Raw genomic sequence first — 11,771 nt, 5'->3', positions numbered from 1 at the left:
CCCATCACTCCTGGAAGCGGTGGCCCTCGCTGTCAACTTTCGTTTTTTTATTTACAGGTGCCGTGGTTAGAAATTAGCGAAAAAGGTTCACGGTGAGGCCACAGAGCCAGATAGAGTTAGAGTGGTGCTGCCACCATGAGGTGAAAGGAGGAACTGCATTTTGAACCTTTTATGATTCATGTGCTCGGTTCAACAGTCCAAGCGGGCCATAAATAATACAATATAAAACCCAAGCTGTGGGCCGTATAAAATCTGACCGCGGGCCGTGATTGGCCCCCGGGCCGGACTTTGGACATACCTGGTTTAAGCCATCATCTCCAGTTTTTTAATGTCCAATCTATTTATGTAACCCTAACCTTCAGTGAAAGTTCATGGAAGTTTTGGTTAGGGTAGAGGTATATTTGAGCCAACGTTGAGCAATTTGGGTTGTGTTTTAGCCACAAGCAAAACCTTTTCAGGGTATTAACACTTTCAAATGCTTATGATAGAAGTATAACTGTAAGCAAAACATCCTGTTCGTCAGTGAAAGGGTTAAGGTGGAGTTACAGTAGGCTTATAGTAAAATAATCAAATGTAAAGTATAATATTGATTTTTTAATCATTGTCCCCACTGAATTTACTAAACATTGTCTATCATAATATATACCATTACTGTGTTAATAAAATGATCTATATCCCTCTCAGTATCTACACAAAAAGTGCATTGTCTTTTTTATATGACATTTTTGTGTGTATTTCTTTGGTTTTACAGTTTGCCAGAATGTGCTGTACTCTCCCTCCCATTGGCACTCATTAAAACTTGACTCAGTCAAATATTTGCAGTTTGATAACAGGCGTGTACTCATCTGACATTGTCGCTATGACATTTACATCGCTGTCACCATACCTGATTTCCCCATCCCTCGCTTTACCTCTGATAAACGGGCCAGAATCGTAATACATCTTTTTATACAGGTCATAATTACATGGTGTGTTTTCGTCAAAGATTCCCACTGCGTAAAGGTTGGAATAAAAGTTGAAATTAAAAGGCACAGAGAACATGAGCGCAATCTTCTCAGTTTGCCCTGTATCCTGTCTCTGAAGATCGTAAGTGATGACGCCGACAGACCCACATGCTGTGTAACTTGTCTTGACGAACACACCACCGCCGCCATCAGAAGGGCCAATCACAGGTGTCAGAGGTTCCTTGCAATGTCCACTGTAAGTGTACATCCTAGTCAAGACAATAGTAAAATAATATGATTAGCCTCATATCAGAATGACCTAACTCATACACAAAAGGTCAAAAGTATGTGGACACGTTGACTCCAGGTGTTTCTTTTCTAACAGGGGTCTGGGATACAAAACAATAATGACTAATGCCAGAATACAGTTTTATATTATGGGATAAATATTATACTGATTATTAATATTGATTTTTCTATGTCCAATCCTCATGAACAGGACATCTTACAGCTGTAGACATGATCAGAGCCCTATAAAGAGAGTTACCACATGTTTTGATGCCACTGCTCCAATGATCATGTGGTTCAAGTAAGCCTGAATAGCGCTAACGACGTTCATTTTGTCTTCTGTTTATGTAAATATAGTATATTTTCTTTTGTTCAGACAAGGAATAGTTTTTAGATGTTACCTGCTTGACAGTTTCGACTGTGACTCCAGTCTTCCTCAGAAGCGTCATCTGACGTGTTGCTGCCGTTCAATTTGCAAGAGCAACTTGAGGCCTCCGTGAGAAAATTGCGTGATTTTGTGTTATACAAAGACCATACAGTTGTCACATTCTTCGTAAGGGTGCCTTTGGGACCTTCCTATATCTTACCTATGGCCACTTCATGAACTGAATGGCAGCTGTACCAACGTTGTAAGAGAGCCGCAAGAAACTAATGCTCCCTCCACGAATGTCTATGAACTCCAGATTTCGTACAAAGTGGAAGATTCATATAAACCCATTGTTTGGAAGGATCTTTGTGACTTAGACATTAGCGCTCTTTCCTTGAAAATGACAACATCCGGTCTCAGAAAATGAAAAAAGTGGTGTTTTTGGTTTGTTTTTCCATTTCTGTCAGGTAGTAACTTCATTTTTATTATTAGAGAAAAAAAAATCAATTCATGTTTTAAATTTGGTTTATCTGTTTTGACATTGAAAAAGAAAAATACCTTGAAATTCAATTTTAATTTGTCTATTTTAAAACGAAAATCAATTAACCCCTAGTTTTTCTTTTGTTCCTGTAAAGAAAATCCTATTACCAAAAGATACACAGACCTTTATCCCAATGTAAAACTCTATTCTGACATTTATCATGATTGTTTTGAATCCCAGACCCCTGTTAGAAAAGAACCACCTGATTCAACATGTCCAGACTTTTGTTTGTATTCATTCAAGATCAAAGGTTTTTTGTTTTGTTTTGTCTGTGTTTTGTTTCATTTTCCATAAATAATACAATGATCAGATACCTGGGTTCGGAGAGGATGTAGTTTTTGGTTTTATTGTCAATACAAATGGCGCACTGGCGATATGTTGGAATCATTTTAACAATTGCTTCACCAGCGGCGATGGCTGCCGCCACAGCTGCAGATGCCATGGCAATGGTGAATCTGTTTTTTAAAAAAAAAAGAAACACAAGCAAATAAGAGGATGGGTTATTTTCAAAGACTGCCGATTTCTCCTGACAAAAAGTGTCAGTTATGGTTACTTCAAGATCTTTTCAAAGCTACAAAGTCAGTTCATTAAATTAAACAAGTGGTTCTAGGCACAACAAACCCCGCCCCTCGCACGTATTGTAGCTTATTTTGGCATCGATCCAGCTGATGTCATCAGGTTTATGCATGTGCTGATGTCAGCATATCAATTACCTCTATATATGTGCCACTTCTGAAGTAAATAGAAACCAACTGGATGTTTTCATAGACATTTGAAATTTTGCCCTTTATAAGTAATGGGAGAAGAAAAAAGATTAAGAACAATTTAGAAAACATTTGAACTTCAACCTACTTTTCCCAAAAGGTAATCACATCTATTCTGGGTCACTGGCAATCTATAAACCCAAATTGGAATGAATTCAACTAATAGTTTTGCTGCTAAAGTGTTAACAAACAAACAAATTGAACCAAAACAATTCTCCTTGCCTTCCCTTTGGGAGGCGGGGTAATATACAGTATGTTGTTACACAGAGATCCCGGAAAAAAAGGTGCGTTCCCCAATCAAAGGGGCAGAGGTGCAGCGTATAGTGTGAAGTATAACTTGTGCGTCGGAAATACCCTGAGCATAGTGGTGTTGTTAACCTCACAGAGTCAGTCTGTCTTTCACCGTTCCACAAATGTTAGCATGGAAAGAGTCCTCCGTCCGAAGTGACAACAGCTGGTGGATCTCAGCATATCCCCGGTTTGACATCCGTCTGGTGGCGTTGATATGTTTGTTTACTATGCACGGCCCATGCTCATTTTTAAATCCCGCACATGCAATACATCATCAAAACGTTCCACCTTGGTTGGGGAATGAGAGGTGTTCTTTTTGCAGAGCATTCCTGAATCCTGGTTCCACCTTTATCAGGGCTCCGTTACTACCTCCAGAGGAGTTACAGAGCCGTGACAGAGGTGGGACCGAAGGATTCACCATTTTGTTTACACCAGGGGTGTCCAAACTTTTTTTAAAGAGGGCCAGATCTGATAATGTGGACATTGCCAGGGGCCAGTGGTCCCTTCAGACATTTTTTAAACAGTAAAAATTACATATAAATGCGCTGTTCTACAACAATTGTATTTTCATTGTCACAATATCATTTTTTTAAATGGCAGTGTAACCAAATCTAAGCCACTCAGGTGTGAACAAATTAAAAAAGAAAAAACAATTCTGCCTTCCTTTCACATCTGGAGTCAGATAACATAGAACAAACTGTATAGAGTATCTTAAACATCCAAGTTGATAAAATTCTTAACCCCACATTCATTTTAAACATGACTTATATGAGTAATCATTACTCATATATTACTCAGTAATGCAAAGTTTGTTAACGTTTAAGATGAAAACATATGACTCTTACTCTTGTCTTTCACAAAATCATTTAGAAAATAATATTTTGTGTCACATCTACAAGTACATAACACCAGCAGTTAGAGGCAACTAACCTGGCAACTTGGTATCCTGCCTTGGTGGTGAATTCATTGAACTCCCAGGTTCACATGAAGAGTCACTGTTGTGAGTTTAAAGCAGCTTGAATTTACTTCACTTTTTCGGAACGCTCACTCCCTGCTAGCTTGTCGTATGCATTAGCATGTTTTGTCTGCTCGTGTCTCTTTACATTGAATTTCTTAAACAAGGCAACAGTCTCTTGACAAATTAGGCAAACACAATCGCCTCGATTTTCAGGGGAAAAAATTGTAATTCCCATCACTCCTGGAAGCGGTGGCCCTCGCTGTCAACTTTCGTTTTTTTATTTACAGGTGCCGTGGTTAGAAATTAGCGAAAAAGGTTCACGGTGAGGCCACAGAGCCAGATAGAGTTAGAGTGGTGCTGCCACCATGAGGTGAAAGGAGGAACTGCATTTTGAACCTTTTATGATTCATGGACTCGGATCAACAGTCCAAGCGGGCCATAAATAATACAATATAAAACCCAAGCTGTGGGCCGTATAAAATCTGACCGCGGGCCGTGATTGGCCCCCGGGCCGGACTTTGGACATACCTGGTTTACACAGATGACATTACAGATTAAAGGTGATATTTTCCAGGAACAGAAGTGATGTGGAAAAGGGGCTAATGTGAACAACAGCATCTTTTCTGCAGACGACCTCCAGAGAAATCACCACAACCTGCCATTCCCACCTGTTCTGTACTCGCTTTTCCGTTGACCCTCAAATTGTGCAAATATAATTTGCCCATAAAAATTTACCTAATGGAAAAACGACAATTTTGACAAAACTCTTGTTTTTCGATCAAAAGTTTTTGCGCTGACAAGAGGTGGTTTTCGGAGCACAGTGCAAAGGGTGTATGATGCAAAGCAACAATGTGCAGACCTTTTTTCACTACTAGAGTCAGGTGAATTAAAAAAAAAACGGATGTTGACGGACAATACAACAAGCGAAGAAGAAGAATTTAAAAAGAAACATGGTGCTGTATGTGTGGACACACCAGGAAACCCAATTCTTTTTTAATTTAGCACAAGATAGTGGGGTAATATATAATAATAATTAATATATCTCTAAATCAACACAATATTTATGTTCGTCACCATGTTTATGGCATGACTTCTCATGTCATCTCACGATAATAAATAAACAAATCATCACATTTGTGAGTTAATGGAAAAACTGACATTACACACTTCTGTTTTTTCGATATTTAGTAAAGTAAGTAAATAAAGTTTACTGTATGTCCAAAGGAAAACCAACTTGTGATACCCTTCCCATCACCGACACCCTCTCAGTATTATCCGTGTAAAGCTTGCATATCAGCTGTATTCTACTATATTATTTTTGGATGTCCTAGTCTTTTCAGTCTTCACCTACCTCAGAACAGTCTGAACACAATCTGTGATAGTAGTGTTTACTTCTGTAAAATGGCTGTCCTTGATCCCCTGCAGGAGACAAGAGTTAATTAAGAGTAATAAATATAATTAGTACAGACAATCAATTTCATGAAAGACCTGTTCCATTACAGTGCTCACAGTTCAAATTTGTTCAGTTGATGCAGAATCACTCAGCTCATCTTACCTGCTGTGAACACCTGAGAAAGACGGCCACAAACTGATGGAATGTTCAGTATTTAAACTGCTGAAGAGGGGTGGGGAACGGAGTGGAGGAAGTTTGTTTCTTCACAAAGACACCTCAGTAAGAGGAAGAAGGGATGATGGTAGTGTGCTGATAGTAAAGCATCACTGTCACAGATATGAGGAAATGTCCTGAAGAGTTCATATGATATACAGTCTCTATGTCCAGGTTCACAGACTGTTCTGTTAGATGACATTTATAGAGATAAAATATGTCTAAAACAGTGTTTGTCAACCTTTTTTGAGCAAATGTCCCTTTCCATCATCATGAGCTTCCTGCTGCCCCCTGCCGAAAAAAACTGTGTGATTGGGGGGCGTACCACATTATCCTTCTTGTTGCATCCACCCCCCCTCCAAAACAAGTTCTCGAGCAGGGTGGGGGGGCTGACAGAGCTTCTATACATAGCATATGTAGGGCCCCCCTTGCAACCGGGGGGGGCAGTGCACGGTAATTGGCCATTGACTTATACGACTAACACCCACCATTTCGGTGTCAGCACCCCCCCTCTCAGTTTTCTCATTCCAAATACCCCCTGGAGGGCATTGAGAAACACTGGTCTAAATCCAAATATTTTTAGGGAGTTATCAGTGGTGGGCCGTCAGGGCCTGCAAGACCTTCTCTGCTGGCCTAAAAAATATCTGAATCACAGACTGATGTTAATAAAATTTTGCCCATGAATACTTATTCAATAATTCCAAATGGTCTGTCTGCTTCCTTTCAGAGCTTTTCCCCTGGTTGTGCTGCTTCCAGACATGTATTTTCATATTAAACCATTTAACCAATCACATTTCAGCCATCATTCGTTGCCAGGCAGGGTGGAGGCCTTCACAATCAGTTCTGCTAGCCCTCTAAGCAAAGCATAAGTCTCAATGACGCTGTTGCTTCAACCAATCAGATTTTGAGTTGCTGACACCAAGGCCCTCTAGCAGGCGTACGGTGACGTCAGCGTATTCACACCCTTTGATTGGATAGTCAGAGAGCAGACTAGCCAAAGCTAGCAAACCGCATCTGTAGTGAGCTGCACAAACAGAAATATAATTGTGTTGGTTTAACAGCTGTTTTGTCAACCCACAATGGCTGAAGGAGGAGAAGAAATGGATTTGGTTGCAGATTTCAAAGCCATTTTCAAGACGGACTTTTCCAGAAAAGCTGGACATCGTTAAGAAAGGTCGGACAATTCCGAAGCTAGCAAGCGGGTCACAACTATGAAAAGGATTTGTCTGTCACTTTCACTGCACGAACTACGAGCGGTACCTGCACAGATAATCTGTACAACAGAGGAGTTGAAGTCTTTTTGAGGTAAGAAAGGAGGGTGGATTTTGTGTACAAATCAGAGTTTTTGGTGAGTGAAATGTTGCTATTTTCCTAAATAATATTGCAAGTTAATAAGGTTATTATTGATGCTTCTTTAAGCCTCAGTCACAAAGCTTCGTATGAACAATGGGTTCGTACGAATCTCCCAGTTTGTATGAGTACTGAAGTTCGTAGACATTCGTGGAGGCAGCAGTAGTTTCTTACGGCTGTCTTACGAAGTCAGTTCGGCTGCTGTTCAAGAACATGCAAGAACATCTTGAGGCCACCATGAGAAAATGGCTTGATTTTGAGTCGTACTAACACCGTATACAGTTGTTATGGTCTTCATAAGGGTGCCTTGAGACCTTCCTACGTCAGACCTACGGACTCTTCATGAATTATGTTGTCATAAGGTCAATGCATGTCAGCCCTATGTGAAACTCATGGCGCTCCCAAGTCGATGGTTTGAAGATCTAACTCTGTTTCAGTCCGACAGCAGCAGAAGAAGAGAGACATTCTAAAGTGCTTACTAAAAACCTAACTTAATGTAGTTTAATGTCCCAGAACAGTGATCAAACAGCACCAAAGTTCGTGTGAACATCTGTAGTCATGTCCACTTTCACCTCTGCAAAAAAAACAAAACAACAAAAAAAACCCTAACCTTACTGTTAAAGTACTGTTCATTCATTATTTCATTCATTCATTTATTTTCTGAACCGCTTTATCCTCCAGACGGTCGCAGAGGCACTGTAGCCTATCCCAGTATTACAGATGTCCATGCATACTTTGGTGATTATTGATGCTCTTTTCAGACCTTAAACTATGTTAACCTATTTTTACATTAAGCCTTTTGTGAATGTGCGTTTTCTGTGTTTGGGATCGTGCGCTGAAATCACACATTACTGCGCGAAAACGGATCTGTACTGTTAGAAGTTATGAGTGATAATAAGACATCAAATCAAGAAATTTGAAGTAGAAGGTATAAGAATAAAACAAAGATACACAAGAATAACAGACAGAAGTGAACGTTAAAAACACTAACTGTCCAACACGCACATCCATCAGCCTGATCCTCGTCCCGGTGGACTGCATTATCTCTGCAGATTTGTTTCAAGTTAATTTTTCTGTTAATAAAAGACTTTATTCTTTATACATTCTGCACCATGCATTTGAGACCAGTCATTCCCTTCGTCTTGACAGTTTGTATTCGACCCCTCTAAGAACGCCACAAATGTCGTACTACTGCTGCACTGCACCTTGCATCCACCTGTGTGTGTTCGTTCATGTGAATGTCATATGGGACCTCTAATAACAAGATAATGTGTTCTACTTGCAGTCACCGCAGGAACATATGGGTCCTGGAAAAGACCTCCTGATCCACAGACGCCATGCGTTTTTCTCATGTAGTTCATTCGTTAGTGCAAAAGGGGGTTTCGTACTGCGTTCATACATAACGGCATTTGTGACTGAGGCTTCATGTGTGTCGCAGCTGTAGCTGCGGTAGAAGGAGATGTGTGCACCCCGGGTTTGTTACCTCTGCCAAGGAGGTTCTGTTTTTGCTAGCGTTGGTTTGTCTGTCTGTCTGTCCGTGTGCAAGATAACTCAAAAATTTATGGACGGATTTGGATGAAAATTTCAGGAAATGTTGATACTGGCACAAGGAACAAATAATTAAATTTTGGTGGTGATCGGGGGGCACTGCTCTGCCTTGGGGGAGGTCTGCGCTCTCCGAGTGCTTTTCTAGTTTATTCAGTAAAGGCATTTATTGTGGCTACACAAGTTATCTATCTGCGATGCAACGGCTCTTTATACTGCATTTCTGCATAATAAGATAGTTTTTATAACGATAAAACAGTTATTGAGGGGTGGTAGTCACAGAAAACATATTAGACCACCCTTGTTTTCTTCAATTTCTTGTTCATTTTAATGCTTTGTACAACTAAAGGTGAGTTTGTTTGGACAAATATGATGATAACAAGAATAGCTCATACTAGTTTGATATCTATCCATTTTCCATGTTTTCTTGATAATAACCAAAATCACTTCAGTTCTTCCATCAATATCTATGGTATTGTACTGACAAAAACAGTGCTTTTAGATATTCCATGTTTTATTTTTTGTCTGTTTTAGTCACATGATACACACAGGAGTTAGTACTTCATTGTGTAACGATTGTTTTTGATTGGGTTTGACAGTTGAATGATTTTTTCACGACTGTATATATAACCGTGTTCCTGCCCACCTGGGCAGTGTTGACCATCCTTTAGGCTCGGGTCCTTGACTAGAGGCCTGGGAGCCTGAGGGTTCTGTTCAGAATCTTAGCCCTTCCTGGTAGTGATACACGGATCAGCGGGTCTCTTGGGTAACCCGCAGGTCAAAAACATGTCATGTTATTTACGAGGTGAGTTGGGGTAGGTCATTGATTGAGCAGAGACACAAAAATATGTACAGTATCATGTATAAATTCCTTATAGCAGGTTAAAATATTTAATGATATATAGCCTATTATATTTTATATTATTTGGTGGCTAGTAAAACATAACTTGCATAACCTGTGGACTGTCATCACAAGAGCGCCAAGCTGTGACACTTGGCCACTTTAGCTAATTAACTGGTTGCGGGTACAGGTTGGGTAGTAAAAATAGTGGTGTGGGGCAGTTTGGGATGGGTCAAATAATTCTACAATAGACTAGAATACAATTAAAAAAAACAAAACAACAACCCGCACATCACTAGTTCCTGGGACTGTTCTCTTTTTAAACAGAGATCTCTGATGTTGTTCCTGGTATCTGCCAGTGGCAATTTCTCACAGACTGCAAGGGAAGCCCGGCTTCCCCTAAAATTATGAATATTAAATGGTTAAATATGTACGGTTGTGTTGGCATTTTATTAACTACAAATGTGTTAGAACACGTTCATCTCAAAGATGAGTTCGTTCAGAATCAGATTTATCACAAATCAACGGACTCGATGTTGTTCACTTCTCCTCCATTCCCGTGTCTCTGTTTTCTCACACGATCTCTACTCAGTGCATTTGTCCGAAGTCAATGGGCTTCAATGGGACAGAGTGGAACAGTTTTTTTCATTGCCTCAAAACTGGACGGTAATTGGATAAATGTCACGATGTTGTCCCACCCCCGGACGCAGGGCGTCTCTGGGGGTGAATGGAGCTGTGGGCGGAGCTCGGCCGGACTGGACACCAGAATCCCACGTGCTGATTGAAAGGCTGAATCCTGTTTGATTGACAGCTGTTTTCAGATCTACTCCTTCACTTGACACAGTTCAGTTTAATACTGTCGCGCATTCTGCTGCGAAATTGAGAGAGAAACCACTATGAAATTACTTGTTCATTTCTTTCACTGTAAATAAAACACACTCATTGGACTTCCTTGTTTCAATTTAACATAATTTCAGCGTTTTCTTGTTTCAGTTTCATAATTTAATCATTTCTTGTTTGAGTTTAATATCGTTTTGTAGATAGTTAAATTAATCAAACTGTCGGCTAGGTCGCAGTGAAAGGAGCATCTCTAGTTTAAAAAGGCTGAAGTCTTACACCCACAACACACTGGGCCAAGGCCGTCTGAGCAGCCCAGCTCTGCTGGACATTCAGAGGACACTGGTCCAGTCCTGGAAAAGACGCCTGCTTGGTACGATAAGGTCACTGAGCATTTTCTTAAAAAGGAACAGAGGGTCAAATGTATGTTTAAATAACGTTTTTTTTATGTAAGCTGACAATGAGCTTCCCCTGTCTGAAGGACAAGCAGCTGCCACTGGTATCTGCTGGAACCATCCTCTCAGCTTGGGGGTCACTACTGGTACCACTTTTGCCTTCACACCCCACATTTTCTCTGTCTCCTCTTTTAGCCCTTGATAATTCTTGAGTTCTTTCTTTCTGATGTTGCTATCACTTGGGATTGCTGTATCTATCACTACTACTGTGTTGGGTAGGTGGCTCCCATCTGGACCCTGGGACCTCCAGTCCATACTCAGTACAGATGTTCCTGTACACTATGCCCACTACCTGGTTATGCTGTTCCATGTATGCCTTGCCTTCCAGCATCTTACACCCTGCTGTGATGTGCTGGACTGTCTCAGGGGCTTCTCTACACAGCCTACACCTGGGGTCTTGTCTGGTGTGGTAGACCCCGGCCTCTATTGCTCTGGTGTTCAGGGTCTGTTCTTGTGCAACCATGAGTAGCGCCTCTGTGCTGTCTTTCAGTCCAGCTTTTTCCAGCCGCTGGTATGTTTCCTCGATATCAGCCACTTCCTCAATTTGCCGGCGGTACATGCCATGCAGGGGCTTGTCCTTCCATGATAGCCCCTCGGGCTCCTCGTCCTTACTGGGCTTTTGTTGCCTGAGGCATTCGCAAAGCAGTTGGTCATCGGCGGCCATCTTCTTGACATATACCTGGAGGTTTGCCATTTCCTCCTGGACGGTAGTTCTGACACTTACTAGTCCTCTGCCCCCCTCCTTTCGCTTTGTGTTTAGCCTCAAGATGCTGGCCTTCCATGCATGGTAAAGAGCTTTCTTGTCTTGATATCAGTGGCTTGTGCTTCTTCCAGTGGCCAGGATATTATTCCAGTGGGGTATCTGATCACTGGTAGGGCATAGGTGTTAATAGCCTGGATCTTATTTTTGCTGTTCAGCTGACTTTTCAGGACCTGCCTTACCCTCTGGAGGCAGTTGGCTGTGACCTCTGACCTCTGCCTCTT

The 11,771-nt window shown here is 41.1% G+C and overlaps 1 protein-coding gene across 1 annotated transcript; it reads right to left on the bottom strand.

Annotated features, from left to right (window-relative positions):
- Positions 1-300: 300 nt before the first annotated feature.
- LOC115424884 (bryoporin-like) lies at positions 301-11,481 on the bottom strand. Its single transcript, XM_030142281.1, has 4 exons — positions 11,248-11,481; positions 5,505-5,572; positions 2,455-2,595; positions 301-1,213 (listed from the first exon to the last, which is right to left on the bottom strand). The coding sequence occupies exons 1-4, from the start codon at positions 11,479-11,481 to the stop codon at positions 805-807; spliced, it is 852 nt and encodes a 283-aa protein (XP_029998141.1). The 3' UTR covers positions 301-804.
- Positions 11,482-11,771: the final 290 nt, after the last annotated feature.

This window comes from Sphaeramia orbicularis, chromosome 8 (assembly GCF_902148855.1).
Source record: "Sphaeramia orbicularis chromosome 8, fSphaOr1.1, whole genome shotgun sequence".
In the NCBI taxonomy this organism is placed as follows: Eukaryota; Metazoa; Chordata; class Actinopteri; order Kurtiformes; family Apogonidae; genus Sphaeramia; species Sphaeramia orbicularis.
Note: the sequence above shows the minus strand (reverse complement) of the source record. Positions and strands in the feature narration are given on the sequence as shown.

Bases quoted from the DNA above. Each gene is read 5' to 3' on its own strand.
- LOC115424884 (XM_030142281.1), bottom strand. From the start codon at position 11,481: ATGGCAAACCTCCAGGTATATGTCAAGAAGATGGCCGCCGATGACCAA. The intron at 5,573-11,247 runs GTTGCACAAGAA...TGTCTCCTGCAG, and splicing joins GCACAGAGGCGCTACTCATG to GGGATCAAGGACAGCCATTT. The intron at 2,596-5,504 runs GTAGGTGAAGAC...TTTAAAAAACAG, and splicing joins TGTGTTCAGACTGTTCTGAG to ATTCACCATTGCCATGGCAT.